General features: G+C 38.7%; 1 protein-coding gene across 1 annotated transcript in view; it reads right to left on the bottom strand.

The window, feature by feature from the left end:
• Positions 1-18,332, bottom strand: part of camk1b (calcium/calmodulin-dependent protein kinase Ib) — a gene marked incomplete at its 3' end in the record, with an annotated part of 74,325 nt that overhangs the window by 20,205 nt on the left and 35,788 nt on the right. The window contains exon 3 of the mRNA XM_083892967.1: positions 3,397-3,528. Within this exon, the coding sequence (XP_083749093.1) occupies positions 3,397-3,528 (132 nt within the window). The remainder of the gene's footprint in view (positions 1-3,396; positions 3,529-18,332) is intronic.

Genomic DNA, 18,332 nt, shown 5'->3' with positions numbered 1-18,332 from the left:
CATGTTTTATTTATTGTACTGTTAAGCACTTTGTACCAGCTATAGCTGCCTAAAGCGCTCTATAAATAAAGTTGAGTTGAGTTGACTTGTATCCACTGGACAGATAAATCCTCTGAGGCTGGAAGTTTGTGTAGAACTCTGTGCTGCACTGTGGAGCCAAGAATAGAACTTCTCGCGGACTTCTGGTTTTCAGATACCATTGCCCTCACCAGCACTCACGCATGTTTTACAGACAAAGCGGAGCTCCGCGAGACAACAACTCCAGGAATTTAGCGCATTGTGACGTCCCAGTGAGTGCGAAAGTCAACATCGCATGTTTCATCTCCTGTCCTTAGACTGAGGAGGACCACAAAAATGTTTGCATAATTTCTATGGATTTAAAGATCATTGGGACTGTTTTGGTTCATCTAAGTTTTCGTATTATTATTTTAATTTATTTGCCGAGTTAAAGAACCATTGAGATCGAGATTTTATTTAGGGCCAAGAGGTAAACAGCACACGTAGTTATAATAAATATACAATAAACAATAAATTCAAGTAAGTATAAACTACTAAAAAAAATTATCATATTAGTTTAGTGTGTTAAGACATTTTAATGCAGAAATATATTATATATTACATCCTTAAACTTCATAGGCTAATTTTATTTGATATTTGAAGAACTAATATGATTGATGTGCAAAACTAGAGGCACAATGATTGATCAGAATCATTTTTGCCATTTTATAAAAATTGACATGGTCTAGTTATTACATCTGTAGATTTATGTTTTTGTTCACTTGAAAAAAAACCGCTACTGAATCACTTCAGCTTTATTTTCCAATTACTTTTTATTTGTTATTTTCATGTTTTGCATATTTCAGAACTTTTTTCATACTTTGTTTATCAGAGTTGAGTTTTTTTGATGACCTGTTCTGAATTTTATCAATCATATTTATGAATATATTTTTGAAATATGTAAATGTAGTACAGTACAGACACAAAATGCTGACTGGAGAAACAGATGGCAATATTGTTCAATATTTATTTAATGTTAATATGTCAATTGTTCTTAATAAACTGCTGTATTTTATCATATAGAGAAACAGTAGACCTTATTCTCACCCCAATACAATATATGTGAATTGTGTTTACAGGAGTGTTGTTATTTTTCCAATAATGATAACATGAAAAACTACCAGGAGCCCATTTTTCCCACACAGAAGCTGCTAATCAGGTTAATCCACAGAACATTTTATTTTTAGTAAAAAAAAAAAAATAAATCTTGCTGGTTTTTCTAGATTATCCAGGAAACTGCATCCTGAAATGTAAGTAGTGGATTTTTCAAAAATGCTATTCATGCAAGAAAAGAAAAAAAGTCCTGTGCCCAGTGCAAAAAACAAGAAGCACCGAATAGCGAGACTGGACAGGGGTGATAATGGTGCACTGGCCCTTTAACTATATCCCCTGAGAAAACTGTCTTTATTGTCGAACCAAGGAACTAAATATAATATGTATCTATAAATATAACGGCAAGTAAGAGGTTGGATCTGATGCCGGTTAAATGCAACATGGTTGATTATATTACGACAGTCATGTCCTGTATGTACAGTATATGTAGTAATGTGATACAACATACATGCTGCAGTAAATGGAGATACAGTGATGAAAAATTTACCATCTTGCACCTTGTAGATAGTATTTCAGTATTTCAGATGCAGGCTAATGCTGAACATTGTGTGTGGTTTTTTTTGTGTTGTTTTTTGTTAGTCCCATTGGAAAGAAATACACTCACCTGCAACTTTATGAGGTTCAACTGCAATTTGAAGCTGCAGTGTGTGACTTTGGTTGTTGGTGTTATTTCATACTCTCAATATAACTTTCACTTTCAATATCTCGCAGTTATTCAATCGTTTTATCGTACACATGCAGGTCACGGGGGTGCTGTGCCAATTCCAGCTGACAGAGGTCAAAAGGCTAGGTCACACCCTGGACAGATCGCCAGTCCATAGTTTTGGAATTTTCTAGATATCACAAACGGTCTAGGAGTTATTGTAATGAGAAGTACACATGCCACACATTTGAGTGTAACAGACATTTGTTTATATTTAAAAGTTATACAAAACAGTTTTAATGCAAATTTCTGTTTCTTGCCAGTCACATGGTAACAACTTGGGCAGGTAGACCTGCTGAAGTTCAAAGTGAGCATCATAAATCAGCAGAATCTTGATTCAAGAGGCTTTGAACATGGCATGATCTACTGGGATTTTCATGCACAACCATCCCTGGAGTTTATAGACAGTGGTTTTAAGGCTGCAGCTAATGATCATTTTCACAATTGATTATGTTCTTGATTAACTGAATACTTGCTTGGTCTGTAAAATGCCAGAAAATTTGTAAAAATGTTGATTGTGGTTTAGCAAACATGGAAATGTGGATGTTCTCGAATGTCTGGATTCAGTTTTAATGATTTCTTTGTTATGTGGAGCAAAGAAACCAGAAAATATTTACATTTAAGAAGCTGGAAAATCTGAAAGCATGTTTTAATTTCTGAAAAAACACTCAAAATAGCTGGTGATTAATTTAGTAATCGATTAATCGAGTCATCATTGCAGCCCTAAATGGTTTGAAAAAGAGAAAATATCCAGTGAGCAATAGTTTCTCTGGGATAAAAGACCTTGTTGATGTCAGGGGAGAATGACCAGACAACCCTGATCCTGGGGATGTTTTAGATGTTTCCCTGTTCCAACACACCTGATTCAAATAAAAGGGTCATTATCAGGCTTCTGCAGAGCTTGCTGAGGAGTGGACCATTTTGAATCAGGTGTGTTGATGGAGATTGCGTCGATGGAGAGCCTGTCGGGTAGCCTCTGCGTCGTCTCCGACTGCACAAAATATTTTTAAGTGTCCGTCACTCCGTCAAGGGACAAAGGGAGAGGCCAAGAGCTGCGATTGGTCCTCAGGACAGGCCGAGCGAAGCTGCTCTGTGCCGTCTCACAGTGCGCACCGAGCGTCCACAGAGGAGGAGCTGATCACCGCCGACAACGTCGCTGCCAAACTATAAATACGTCATATCTTAACACACACAGCACATGTTTAGACTCTAAATGGCCAATTTCTCGCCTCAAATTATCTTAAACTGCGTTCCGTGACACAGAAAAGTGAGAAAGGGCCACTGTTTCAACAACAACAGTCTTTGTCTCTCTTTCTCTCTCAGACGTCATTGCTCACTGTAGCCAGAAGCGCAACAACCTTGCGCATCGACCCCTACTGATCGGGCGGGAAATTGCAGCGCGTATCCGTCACCACGACGCAGAAGTATGAAGGCTCGAGGGGTCTCTGTGGTGATGCAGCCGGATAACGCATTACGCAGTCAGAGAAGTATAATGTGGCCTTAAATCAGTCGAGTCCACTTACTTGTGCAGGACTGCTATCTCATTCTCAATGCTGTTCTCTTTGCCCTCTAATGCCTTCTTGGGGATACACTTGATAGCCACCAACTTCTGGGTCCTCTTCTCCTCAGCCAGGACCACCTCAGAGAACGCTCCCCTGAAACACAAATACACACAGACCAGTCTCTCAGACAGCGTCCATTTATAGGCAGATCTCTTATAAATGATAACAAGAAGGATCCTGTTTTGATGCGAAATGATGATAAATGGGCCACTCAAAAATGAGTGCTGGAAGAATTGTAGCCTACTGAATCCAGGCGGTGTATATTTTTAGCTTCAGCCTCCTGCTGAAGTCTTTGCCCTGCTGCTGAGTCAAGGTTTGGAGAGGCTACAACTCAGTGGGATGATTTGGAAACAACATCCAATTTAATGTTTGCCTCCGTGTTAAATTTAGACACTGGACCAAACATGTTTATGATTCTGTGGAGTTTTTGAAACTATTATTTTCATAATAGGATAATCTTTGTCATTTTCATGATTAATCGGTCCATTATTTTCCCAAACCTTGAAATATTGATGTTTTAAAATCGTCTTGTTTTGTACACAAACCAAAATGATTCAGTCACTGAATGTCCGTGAAGTGTTCAGTAAGGGTGGGTGCAATGAGCGTAACATTTACTCACAATATATCGCAAAACGATGTTTGTGACGATATTTAAAGGTGAAGTAAGTAGTTTATAGTGCCATCTAGAGGAGAGGCTGAAATTTACAACAAAGAACTGCTCCTCTGCTCACCCCCTCCCTTCCCTGAGCGCTACAGTGTCCGCAGCCGGTCAAATGTCGTCCTCGTTCTCTGGTGTGAAGTCAATATCGCGGGGAGTTCATAATCTGTACCGCACTTAGCCAAGGTTCGCTTTTGCGCAGAGACTTTCCAGCGTTTAACAGCTGTTCCCCCGTGTTGTAGCTGTGTTTTGACCGCCGAATTATCGGTGTATCCCTAAATATAACATCTTTATTGACAAGAACGATGTAACTGTAATAATGACGCACTTGATAGTGTGACTTGGGTTTCAATCTGCACCTGGACAAGCGTGTGCTGCGCTGATTACATGGGGGAAGGTGCGCTCTTGTTCCCCGGTATAGAAAAAGCAGTGGTGTATAAAAAAAATCTATTTTAAATAAATAAACAAGCAACGCAAAGCCTGGCGGGGGCAGGCAAAGCCTGGCAACCCGCTAGGCTTTTAATACACTGGGGAAAACCCTGGCTCTGCAGCGAGCGAAGCGAACAGAATGTTGCAGTAGGCGAAGTAATTAAATTTTTTTAAAATTCCGATTATTAACTTATCCGCATCGATTCGGAATCGTTCTAGAGAGAATCGCGATGCATCGAAGAATCGATTATTTTTCCCACCCCTATATTTTACATGACTTTTTGAAACACTACGAAAATGACACACAAACTATTATACAGCGACTAGACAATGCAGGAGCACATAATATGTATAAAAAGATGGATTTTGGGTTATATAAACCCATAAATACTACACAGTGTCCCTTTAATAGAATATGATGAATAGTTCACAATGAAAACATTTTTGTTTGGGATGCAAATTATAAATAAAAAAAAAGACTTGAACTCATTTAAACTGGTGTCTCGATATGTTTCCCCTGTAATCCGTCCAGGGTGTACCACGCCTTCCACCCTATGTCAGCTGGCAATTAGACAATTAACGATTTATCATTATTATTTAAGCATAGCATGCACACTATTTGTTTTATTGCACTATTTGCTATATTTCACTGTCTGTTCAGAGGAGAGTTTCCACACACCTCCTTCTGCTGACTCTATTTTATTACATTTACTTTTGGTAATAATGGACCCTCGGGGCAAACAGAGATTGAAGGACCACTCAAGTGTATATACTGTATGGACATTCCAGTAATTAGTGCTAATGCAAAAAACATTGGGTTCCCACAAACAATATTTAATGGTGTGTTTGTGTCTACAGTGATGGATTTCAGAGATGGAAAAGATTCTCACATTAATGACTTGCAAGGCTTAGTGTCAGACAAGTGTTGTGGGGAAGTAGAGTTGGGCATATGAAGGTGAAATCTACCGAAGAAAGTAAATATATTTATACAGCAATTTGTGAAAAGTACATAAACTGAAGCACTCAGAAACACTCTTTTTCTTTTCTTTTCAGGTGCTTAAGAAATGGAGGTGGATTCCCCAAGACACCAGTGTCTTACGTTGAGCTGTTCTGAAATGTGTATTCCTTTAAATGTTTATTTTGTTCCATGTTTTTGTAACATGTAACATGGTGTTTTCTGTGCACCACTGTTCGCCTCAGATCAATAGGTCTTTATATTACAGTAATAACTAGAGCTGAAACGATTAATCGATGAATCGATTATTAATCGATTACTAAATTAATCGGCAACTATTTTGATAATTGATAATCGGTTTGAAGCTTTTTTCATGATTAAAACAAGATTTCTGACTGTTTTAGCTTCTTAAATGTAAATATTGTTTGGTTTATTTGCTCCATATATCAAAGAAATCATTAAAACTGAATCATTTTGGTCTGTGGACAAAACAAGACATTCAAGAACATCGTCATTTCCAGGTTTGACGAACACTGATCAACGTTTTTTAACATTTTATGACATTTTATGGACTAACTGATTCATCGATTAATCGAGAAAATAATCATCAGATTAATCGATTAATCGAGAAAATAATCGTCAGATTAATCGATTACGAAAATAATCGTTAGTTGCAGCTCTAGTAATAACCATTTTATTACTTTAGTACTTTTTGAAAGTAATGTTACAAAGCACTTTCCATAGAATAATGCAAAAACAACAATAGTACAGACATTTGAACACAGTTGAACATCAAGATTAATCAAATAAAACAACAGAATAAAAATAACAAATATTTAATTATAGGAAGGCCTTTTTAAAAAAAAGTGAGTTTTAAAAGACGTGCACTTGAAGATCTCAGATGACTTTTGGCTCATACACTCTTGGAGATAAAAGTGCTATGTATAACCATATAAGGTTCTTCTGCTTGTCCTCATAGAAGAACCCTTTTTGGCTCCAGGTGGAATTTTTTTTATAAGGGTTCCACCAAGAACCCTTTTAAAATCCTTTATTCAACAAAGGGGTTTTAAAGGGTTCTCTGGATCAAAATGGTTCTTACTGGAACCATTATTTTTTTTCAGAAGCAAATGGTTCCAGATAGAACCTCAGCCCTTGTAGAAGGAACCCTTGAAACCCGTATTTATATTATAAGAGTATAGGTAACTCTTTTGCATTTTATACAGGTAGCATCTCTACTAGGGCTGTAACTATATGCGTATCGAAATCGGATACTCAGAGCCACGAACCTGTGTCGTGGCTGAGAAAACAGAATCAAAAAACGCCCTTTCTAACTCCCAGTTGTTTTTCCAGTCAGCCACATGATATGAGCTGTTAGAGCTACCAAACTTATTTTTATTAGGGGTGTCAAATTATTGCTTTAGTTGTGATTAATTAATTACAGTCATCATTAAGGCGTTATGTTTTTTAATCGTTAATCTCTTCTTAACTGATGTCCCCGCTACCAGGGGCAGCGTCAGACGCAGCGACAAAAGCGTCATAAAACCATGTCTAACTTTAACAAACACAGACATGCTGCATACCCACAGAAAGGTCAGAAACTCAGCTTAAAGCTCATATAAACCATCACCAAACACAGTTAAAACACCGATGGATCAAACCCACAGGAGCGGAAAAAACCCGTTCCAGCGCACAAAGCGGCACTGGAGCGTCAGCGTGATTATGTAAACAGCGGAGATTTCACATATGTGACCCGCCACGGACCAAGCGGGAACAAGTCGGCAAAGCGCAAAACGAGAAAAAACAGGAAAAAAATTTCTTTTCAAAATGAGGGTTTTCCGTTTTTTTCAAAATTACACAAGTTGAAGTTTTGAAGAAGCCACTACATGCTTCAAATCACAGTATTGTGGGTCTTAAAACCATAAACTTTGTGTTTGAATTAAGGTTGTTTTATCGCTGTGAATCACTCCTAGTTTGGTTGTGGCGATCTCACATTCCAGAGCCTTTGTTGCTTTTTCAGCCAATCAGCTGACGATCACGGAGAATACACATGGCTAATTAATATGCACGCACACACAGAGAGAGGGAGGGGAGGGGGAGAGATAGAGTGCCTGGGCTGCGCGTATGTGTGCAGTGTGTGTGTGTGTGTGTGTGTGTGTGCAGTGTGTGTGTGTGTGTGTGTGTGTGTGTGTGTGTGTGTGTGTGTGTGTGTGTGTGTGTGTGTGTGTGTGTGTGTGTGTGTGTGTGTGTGTGTGTGTGTGTGTGCAGTGCGAAATTAAAGTGTGATTATCATCAAAGCAGTCATCATCAAAGCTTTGTTGACCAAAGGAAGGCAAAGAGAACAGGACAATATCTGAACTGTGGCTGAACGTCTTCACAAGGACAGAGAAAGCACAGAGACTGCTGTTAGCATTTTAAGCTAGCGATCTTTATGCTAACGTGTAGCAGACTTCATCATCACAAAAACAAAAAACAGATGGATTATTCAGCGGCTGAAAGAGAGCAGGACACACACGGTAGTTGTCTGAGATGATGACGTGACGCCAGCACCGCGATATACTGTTATGGGTGAGTTTTTATATACGTAATGCTAGTGTTCAGTCACATACAGGGACGTTTTTTCTTGTTATTGTTTCACTAGCTCTAGCACAAACGTGCTGAAGTGCTTGGATTACGTGTGAATGACACAGCTTTGTGTGTGAAGTATTGACTGTGATGCTAATGATTTGAGTTGTGAGTTAGGACATTCTCAGCTCATTCAGTGACAGACCACACTGCACCACAGAGCCACTTCAATGTATTTCATTAGTGTCTGATTTGATATTAGAAATATGTGTCTGTCTTTGATCCTTCTCTCTTAAGTATATATAGTATATTTTGTTTTCATGTAACAACAAAAACAGATGATGGAAATACAGTGGTATGCGTGGTATGGTAGTGGCACCCCTGTAAATGTTCATGATTTTCCTTTATAAATCATAAATTTTGTTTGAATAATTCTTGCACACTTTCTGTAAACATATAAACTTTATTTCACACATCTCAATTATCACTGTGTTTGTCTCCTATATGATATATTTAACTGAAATGTCTTTTTCAAACAACCAATGATTTATAAAGGAGAATCATGAAGATTTACGGGGTGACCAAACTTTTGCATACCACTGTATGACTACACAAATGATAACAGAATAAGCTACCCCCCCCCCCCCCATTTTTTTTAGGTTATTTCATTTCAAATCTTAAGAGGATATTATATCCAGTTTTTTCATGTATTGTATATATATATTGTTCTGTGTAGCGGGTTGTGCTATGTAAATGTGATGATTCTGTCTCTTGGCTCTCACAAGGTGTAAATCTTTGAGGCTAAAATTCTCCCTAAAGCAGTTTGAGGAGTGCCTACATTGAAATGGCCACATCTTCTTAAAAAATGATCAGATGGACATGTGTTTGACATTGTTGGAAAGCTTAGAAATCACACTTTCGGAATCTGTAAATAATGAATGTCCCGAAGTAGACTTGTGAATGCTTTTGCCATGGCTGGACACATATTCTAACGGTACCATTTTTATCACTCTACGACCAAGATTCACGGATCCAGCCCCAAAATAAGAGCAAAACAACAACTGACTTTCAAGAAATACAAGCGGAAATGTTTTGGGGACAAATCCCAGTCTGATTAATCATTTACTTTGTATTTTTCAACAGTATTATTTTGTTACAGAAAAGAGAGAAATCTTTGGTTATTTATTTATGTTCAAATCTGTTCACAGTGTTCCAAAATATTTGTTATTAAATGTTACATTAAGTTGCTATACAAATAAATGTTGTTTAAATAAAATGTTTTTTAAATTTAAAAAATTTTTGGGGAATGTATTGAATCGCGGGTCAAAAATCGTGATACAAATCGAATCGTGAGTTTGTGTATCGTTACAGCCCTAATCTCTACCCAGTAGAGCCTTAAAAGGTATTAACACCATTTTAAAATCAATTCCAATACTCATCAGTGTAGAGATAAAAGAACAGGAGTAACATGTTCTTTTCACAGTTTCTCATGGTCAGCAGTTGTTGTTGTTGGTCAGTACTTTGTTTTATTAAAATAAGCCAGAGTTGAGCTGAACAGGATTACACAACAAACGTTAAATAAAACAAATACAGCAGCAGTATATTATTTGTTTTAATAATAAGACTCCCTCCCTAAAGGTTATGTGTAAGCTGTTTTAAAACCCGTCAGATGAGGCCAAAGTCAAAGATAGAAGCTTTTGAATTCACTGAGGGGAATAATAGGTTTGGATTAATGCACTTTTTTACTTAATTTTTACAGGGAGAGTTTGTGCATCAGATCAGACTTCGTTATGTTTTTGCTGTTGGTGCAGATTCTATATCAACTCATGATAAAAAAATGACATGTATGATCAGGTCGTTATCTCATCAGCTGATATGAGAACAGTGCTTAATCTTAATCTCCAGCACAAACACACATGCTGGAACTTAGGGAGAGAAAGGGAAGAAGACTATTTGCTACCAAGGAGGACCAACCAGACCAAACAGGGCTCTTTGGAATCAACATGACAAATGAGACCATTAACTCCTCAGGAAAATGTTTACTGATGTTTTAAATCAAGTATCGCTCATTCCCTCATAGAACTTCACTCAAACTGACTTATTTTTGCAATCAGCAGAGTTACCACCTTTAAGAAGAACCCAGAAGACTATGTCCATTTGTTTTTTAAATACAGTCTCTGAGTGAGAAGTGTTCACAATAGCAGAAGAATCCCTGGAGGATCCAGGTAGTGCATACAGGGAAACAGGACACTCACACATTGACTTTCTTTGAAAAACTTTGAAACTTTGAGTTTCTCCTGCTATCATTCTCACATGAGCTCCTTTAGACATTATTCTAAAATGATACTAGGAGGCTGTCAGGGGAAACCAGGGAATCTAGGGAGAAACCTCTGCAAATACTTGAGTTTAAACAGCACAGAAAGAAGCTACAGAGGAGCAACGGATACATAAGGACACTGTACATTTGAATATCACACCTTAAGCCTACTCCACACTAGAGGATTTTCCAATCTGACTTGATTTTAAAAACGTGGGACGACGGGAGACCACAGACACAACAGACTTTGTAACCGATTCGTTGATGTTTTAATCCTGAGAAAGCACAGACTTAGACGATCCAGTCAAGACGCAGAACCACACACTAGGCGTTTAATCAAATTATTTCTAGGAGGAGATTCCAGGGATTTGGGATCTCACAAAAGCTCTTGTGATTTAACGTGACTTCAGAAAATAAACAGACATGGAGGCAGACTTTCAGCGTCGTCAGTTAGTTGCTGCTGTGGATGTTTTGTGCTAAAGTGATGGCTGAGAAGATGGAATCAACCTGGCTATGGACAAGTTGTAGTTCTAAACAAAAGTATGCAAGTATCTGTTTCCCGGTCAACTTGCTGTCATTGGTTATTGCAGAGTTCTGCTCACGCCCCCAATCACTGGTCAGCTGTAATACCGTTTTATGTTCAATACTCCTGAAATTGGGAAGACTCTAATGCATCTGATGACATTAAAATCTTTCAACTCCTCACACTACAGGATTATTTAGACAGATATCTAATCAAACCAAATCCAAACCTAAATCTGGCCAATTATCCTCTTGTGTGTGGCGGGCTTTACTTAGAAATCACATTTCATCCCTGGAAACAAACAGATTTTACATAAAGTGACCTACATACTTTTATTAAACGCAGTGTAGGAGCCATACATGTAAGTTGTATATGTTCATTCTGTGTCGATTGATGCTGGAATTGGTGAGCACTTGGGATTGGTACATTGGTGATGGTTATGTCACTAACGGGAGTATGTGGCGATAAAGGATTGCTGGCGTCAGTGTTCTGTGTATTATTTGCCTTTTTTGTTATTAGCACGAGTTCAATGAGAACCTTATGGAGTCTACTGTGCAGCACTGTATAATAAAAGAATGGTAGAGCCACAGAGAACTACATGCGTTCGTGTGTAGTTCACTTAGCTCCCGTGTTTAGCCTACAGCAACTCCTCATCGAAATAATCTAATGATGATTGCCCGCTATACGCAGTGCTAACAATGCTTGATCACACTGACTATTAACTACCTTGGGAGTGAGTGGGAGGTGTGGTGCTGTGGTCAAATTTCAACAAGAAGGTAAAACTGCCACAGAAAGGACACTGTAGCTTTGGCAGGGGTCCAGTTATGTGGAGGAGTTTGTCAGTGCTGCAAATTCCTCTGTAGCGTCTGGGGGATTTGGTTGACATTCTCCATGCAGCCCACTGATGGGCCATGGGGCTGTGGCGAAGTGTCAACAGTGGCTCACACAAACCCTGAGAAAATGTGGGAACACTGAAGTGTCTTTGATCAGGCAGAGTCGTCTTATCTGTATCATCAATCCACATGTAAACCATTTCCCCAAATAAACTATTTAGGGTTAACTCTTTATTGCAGAATGTTTATGTATAATATGTGTGAGATCATAATTATGTACCTCACTGGTTAGACGTAGGGCTGTGTTTTGGCAAGAATCTGTATTTTACACATCGTAGTACAATGGGATACAATAATCAAGGTGATATATTGCAATTTCCCCCCAAACTAGTATATTTTAAGAAAATTTCCAAAAACGTGCTGCCAGCTAGTGGTTGGAGGCTTAAAGTGATAGTTCAGAATTTTGGACATAAGACCTATTTTCCAACTCAGCCGGTGTGATGGAGACGTCTGGAGACGTTTTCAAGAAATTTCATTCAGTTCTTCTAGTTGCCGAGTTCGCTGATGCTATGGCTAGCGCAAGTCAATGATACAAGTTAGCATGGCATTAAAAACACTCATACCGACTCCACAGTGCACCCGAGGCAAATCGATTGTAACGGCAGACTATCGATGTACATATCTGTGTTGATAGAATGTTTGAAATAAAACCAACCTTGCAATTTGAAGGATTTATGTCTCAGCAGCAGCAGCAACGCGTCATACTTCCGGCAGCGGCAGACTGATTCCGCTGCCGGAAGTATAGTGCTGAGAAAGTAGTCCCTCAAAAATTCATGCGATGCGACGTTAGTTTTGTTTCAAATATTATTCTATCAACACAGATATGTACATCGATAGTCTGCCGTTACAATCGATTTGCCTCGGGTGCACTGTGGAGTCGGTATGAGTGTTTTTAATGCCATGCTAACTTGTATCATTGACTTGCGCTAGCCATAGCATCAGCGAACTCGGCAACTAGAAGAACTGAATGAAATTTCTTGAAAACGCCTCCAGACGTCTCCATCACACCGGCTGAGTTGGAAAATAGGTCTTATGTTCAAAATTCCGAACTATCCCTTTAAATACGGCTCAAAAACACTGTAAAGAATATTAGCATATTGACATATCGATTTGTGAAATATTGCAATATTTTGGCATATTCATGTTTTCTGACACCTAGTTTAATCTCTTACACCGTGGCGATGGAGAGACAGTCAGATAATTGTTGTTTGTGTATTTCCATTGGAGATTTCCATCTTGAGTATTACTACCTGTTCACCAGAGTTTACCATTATGAATTAGGGCTTGAACAATTAAACCTGTGTTTTTTCTGACAGATATTGCACTTGTGCTTTAAATTGAGACATATATATATATATATAACTAATCTTGTCTCTCAGATTTGCAATATTATATGAACAATTTAAAGGGTTGACCAATATAGATGTTTATATGGCCAGGTTTTTTTAATTTTTTTTTTTTTTTTTATTCACTTTTTTAAATCAGAGCAGACATTTTTGCCATAGCCAAAATAATAATAAATAATTCATAAATTGCTTGTTATCGAACAACACTAATGGTCTGTTGCTCAATACACATTTTGTGTCTGTGCTTCAGTGCCATTATGCAGTATATTCAATAAAAACAAGGCATTGTGAACTAGTGCGCTACATATTGAATATATGAAAGCGGTCATGAAAAAAGAAACAATTTTTTTTTTGTGAATAAGTAATATTTACTGCCAATGCCAATTAATAAAGAATGGAAAATATCAGCCCGATTAATCAGTCACCTCAAATGAAATGGCTAAAATGTGAATTGTGGTTACATATGTTGGTTACATATGCTGCAGAACATGCCGTCATTGCGATTTCTTCAGTGCAATATTTCAATTTACGATTTGAAAACCATTTATTGTTCAGCTCTCCTATGAATTACTTAATACGTCAACAAAAAAAAACCTGGTCTATGACAGTAAAATCGAGCATAAAGGCAAAATATATCCTCCATAAAGCCACCCTGAACCTGACACTGTGCGAGGCTCATGAGGAAAATACATGATATGAATAATTAGATTGGGAGCAGCAGAGTCGTGTGGTGACAGCTTAATGCTAGCACAAGTTTTGGTTGGATTATTAAGTAAACAACTGTGTTTACTGAGCAGTTCCTGTTCCTAACAGGACATTGTTATCACCACCAAGGGACATGTGTCCATGAAGAGGATGTGCACACGCACACACACACATACACACCCACACTGCAGTTATTAGCCTCGAGCCAGACATGCTCAGTGCAGCTATTCAAACAATAAGGTGTGTTCTTTGTTTGTAGACATTCTCTATGCAAATACTAAACGCAAGCGTTTAAACATGGACACAAAGCAAAAAATGTCAATGTGAGCAGCCTCAAACAGGGTACATATTTACATACAATTGAAACTGTGTTTATTAGCTAAGACCGTGCCACTGTGTACACAAGCTGTATATAAACATGTTTGCCTGTGAAAATACTGACTTTGTGATGCTTGGTTTCTATAGCTACGAGCAACAGTTTTTTTTTCTTTGTGAGTGAACGAGTGAGCGATTGATTGATATTGTTATTAAACCAGCTGAAAGCTGTGCGAGTGTTTAATGAGGAGTAACCTCTGTCTTCTTAAATGTCACTGAGGACATTTAGAGGCAGTGATGTCGACTTTTTAGACCCACTGTTCTCTAAAAAGCATGTGGAGACGAAAAACAAGCACATTTCTTGAAAATCGTGAGCCTTATTTTCCATTGAACAGTCACCAGTATTACGTAAAACATGAAATTGAGAACAGCTTCATTTTGAATATACTATAAACAATGTGAGCACAGAATGGAAGAGAGAAGCAAACAGATGAAAGTCTGCAACCAATCCATCAGAAGGCAAATACAACCCAGTGATGTCGGATGTTTACAGCTGTTACACAACAGTTTATAAATTGCGCCCTCAATTTCACACACTCACTTTCATTCTTCTTAACCCATTAAAGGTCCAGTGTGTAACTCCTGTCGCCAAAACACTGCAAGTATCTCCACAGCCTGATTCTACCGGTTTAGAGGTTTAAAATGAGCTGTCAATCACCCTAATTGACCAAGGTAAGCCAGAGCTATGGCGCTGCGTAACTGAAGACGCTACAGAGCCACAGAGTTGTTATTACGCACCGCACAGGGAGCATCCATTTACAGCGAGTTATCAAACTTTTTTTTTTTTTTTTAGATCTGTAGTGACATATAAATAAAATTAAATGGGTTTTTAATAATTTGCTACCTAAGAAATCTCAAATGGCACAGATGGTTCCAAACTGTGCCAAAAGAGAGAACGCCAAGACATCTCTTTAGTAAAACCTCTGTAATTCCAATCTGCTTCATTTCAGCAGCATCAGACTTTGCACAGCTCATGTCCACATGTTGTTACATGACCTCCATGTGTTTTTAAGCTCCTACTGCATATTTTAAAGGTGATATTTGCTTTAAAATGCAATATTTTTTTAGGTGAGAGAAAAAAATCATTCAGTTATGCTGTGTATACGCTCTGTCGATGTACATTTACTCTGACACAGTGGCATCTACAGTGAAACTTACACCTCTGGTGGGATCTGACAAGTGTTATCTGTAGTTTGATAATCCACATAGAGCTTGTAACTGCAGTGATTTACTCTATTTAGTTTGGGCATATCATTTTTGAGCAGGGACTCTAAAAAGAGGGTCAGGGAAGAAGTGGTTAAGAGACAGGAAATGACATCAGCCACAGAGGCTACTGGGAGCTAACAGCAGTTAGCATTTGGAAAAGTGATCATTTGCAGGCTCTAGCAGGCACAATGCCGTCATATATAACATGTATCCAATGAACAGATAAATCCCCTGAGGCTGGAAGTTTGGGTAGGACTCTGTACTGCACTGTGGAGCCAAGAATAGAACTTTTCGCGGACTTCGCGGACTTCCGGTTTTCGGATACCATTGCCCACACCAGACAAAACAGAGCTCCCCGAGACATCAATTCCAGGAATTTAGCACATTGTGATGTCCCAGTGAATGCAGAAGTCAACATCGCGTGTTTCATCTCCTGTCCTTAGACTGAGGAGGACCACAAAAACATGACTCATATTCTTTCACATTTTGCCAACTGATAGGGCCTCCAGAGTCCCAAATATAAGGATTTAAATGATTAAAAAGTTGATTTTGCAAAATATGTTCCCTTTAAATAGACTGACAAAATGGAGCAGTACCACCGGAAATGGTGGGGGCAGTATAGAGTCAGGAAGACAACAAAAAAAGAGTCTATAAACAGACTATTTAAAATTGCAGAAGGTTTCAACAAGTGATGATTCAACAATTATAGCCATCCCTGCAACCTGAAAACGGAGAGTGACTGCCAGGCACTCAACTTCAATCACTGGCAGCGCAATGTGGGACTCGTCATCCATCTCCAAACACCGATGAGTAATATTCCCAACTTATAATGGGGCAACTTACATTCAGTGGTCTTACATTCCACCGCCAAAAAATTCACTTGTGTTTCAGTCCTCAAGAGGAAGAATTGGTGTAAATGTCCATACCAACGCAAAAGACACAGAGGTATGTAGTAGAGTTTAGAAAGGGCCAGGGTCAGGCTGAGATTTACCACCAGCTTCCTCGGGACTTGTCAGGCTGACTGTGCTAAAGTGAGAAACATGTAGAGAGTCGTGTGGAGCTGAGGGCCTTAATCGCCATCATGTGAACTCATTTGACAATGGTTTGTTACACTGAAGAGACAGGGAGAGAAAAAAACAGGGCTCTTCTCCAGCAGTTTAGTTTAGATACTTTGGTCATGTCATGTGTTGAAAATCTGTCTTTAAATATAACGTTGCTTGTCCAGACTTAATTCACCAAACCTGGCATTGCATGGTACAAGAACAGCAGCAGCTGTGGTTGAACATGGAGGCACATGATAGTGATTGAAATATGATTGTGTAGTAATAATTGGTTCACCACAAACTCCACTGTCCTATCTGTATGAGTGCTCTGTGATCAGGAAAGCCACCTTGATCACAGAGGAACCCTTTCACCCCCTCATTCAGTCTCCTCCCATCAGACAGGAGATATAAAGTCACTGGCCAGAAAAACAATCTACAAAAATCATTCATTCCAACTGCTTTTCACAACCCTCAACAAGCAGAGGAATTGTTCTTCTGCTGGTCCTTTTCCTTCTTTAAGTATCAATGTGTGTTGTTTACTCAGGTTTTATTCAGTAAATATTTTAAAAAATTTTGACAGACCCTGTCAAAGAAAAAAAATCTGTCACCCCTTAGTTAAGTTAACAAAGTTTATATTCTATTCTAGTCCAGGTTTACTTTTCACAGTGAAATCCACTTCTAAGCCTTTTCATGAGTGCTCCTTTTTTTGGGTCAGTGTATTTTTATCAAGCTTTCAAACATTTACAGAGAAAGTAACAATTGAAGACAAAGTCTAAGACATAGAACAAAGGTAGAAGACACCTAAAAAGAAGTCCACAGAGTAGTTAGTTAGTTAGTTACTTAGTTATCTTGTACACAACACACATTATCTTATCCAGAGTCAAGGTGCATTGTCAGCTGTTCTACATCAAACTTCCCCATTGATCCTCTCAGTATCTGAGCTTTTCAATCTTAAAGGTCCCATATTATGCAAAATCTATATGGGACTCTGGAGGTCCTATCAGTCGGCAAAGTGTGGAAAAAGATGACTCATGTTTTTGTGGTCCTCCTCAGTCTAAGTACAGGAGATAAAACATGCAATGTTGACTTCCGCGCTCATTGGGACGTCACACTGCGCCAAATTCATGGAATTGTTGTCTTGTGGAGCTCTGCTTTGTCTGTAAAACATGTGAGAGTGGCAACGGCGAGGGCAACGGTATCTGAAAACTGGAAGTCCACGAAATGATTGGCTCCACAGTGCAGCACAGAGTTCTACACAAACTTCCAGCCTCAGAGGATTTATCTGTCCAGTGGATACATGTTATATATGACAGCAATGTGCCCGCTAAAGCCTGCAAATGATCACTTCTCTAAATGCCTTTGGCTGATGTCATTTCCTGTCCCTTAAGTTTTGTTTTACTTTTTTTAAGGTGGCCCTTTAACATGGACCTAAAGAGATATTACAAAACAGAGCGTTCTGAACAGGGTTGTTTTAGCAGGGTGATTGAACTGCTGTGGTGCTTCATCCTTATGGTATTTTGACCAAAGCATGTCACAGACATGTTCATTAGAACACAAGGGAACTATGCTAACTTGGAGAAATAGGGTATTATATGTCCCCTTTAAGGAAAAACATGACATCACATATCCATCTGCCAAAGGAAGGGGGTTTGTCATTCTTCCAATTTAAAAGAGCGAGTTGCCGTGCTAAAAGGGAGCAGTGGGCTATACTATAGAATTGTGGCCTTTTTTTTTTGAGGGTGATTTTCTGACGGTACAACAAAGATCAATAGTTAGACCTGAAATGACTACTTATGCGTACATGGCAGCTTCTCACTGTTTTGAACTATCGTCCAACTCAGTGTTTCTGTCTCGCCTTAATCAGTTATGACATAAAATGCGTCAC

This window comes from Microchirus variegatus (genome assembly GCF_963457635.1).
Source record: "Microchirus variegatus genome assembly, chromosome: 7".
Classification (NCBI taxonomy): Eukaryota; Metazoa; Chordata; class Actinopteri; order Pleuronectiformes; family Soleidae; genus Microchirus; species Microchirus variegatus.
This window is presented reverse-complemented; position numbering and strand designations above follow the sequence as displayed.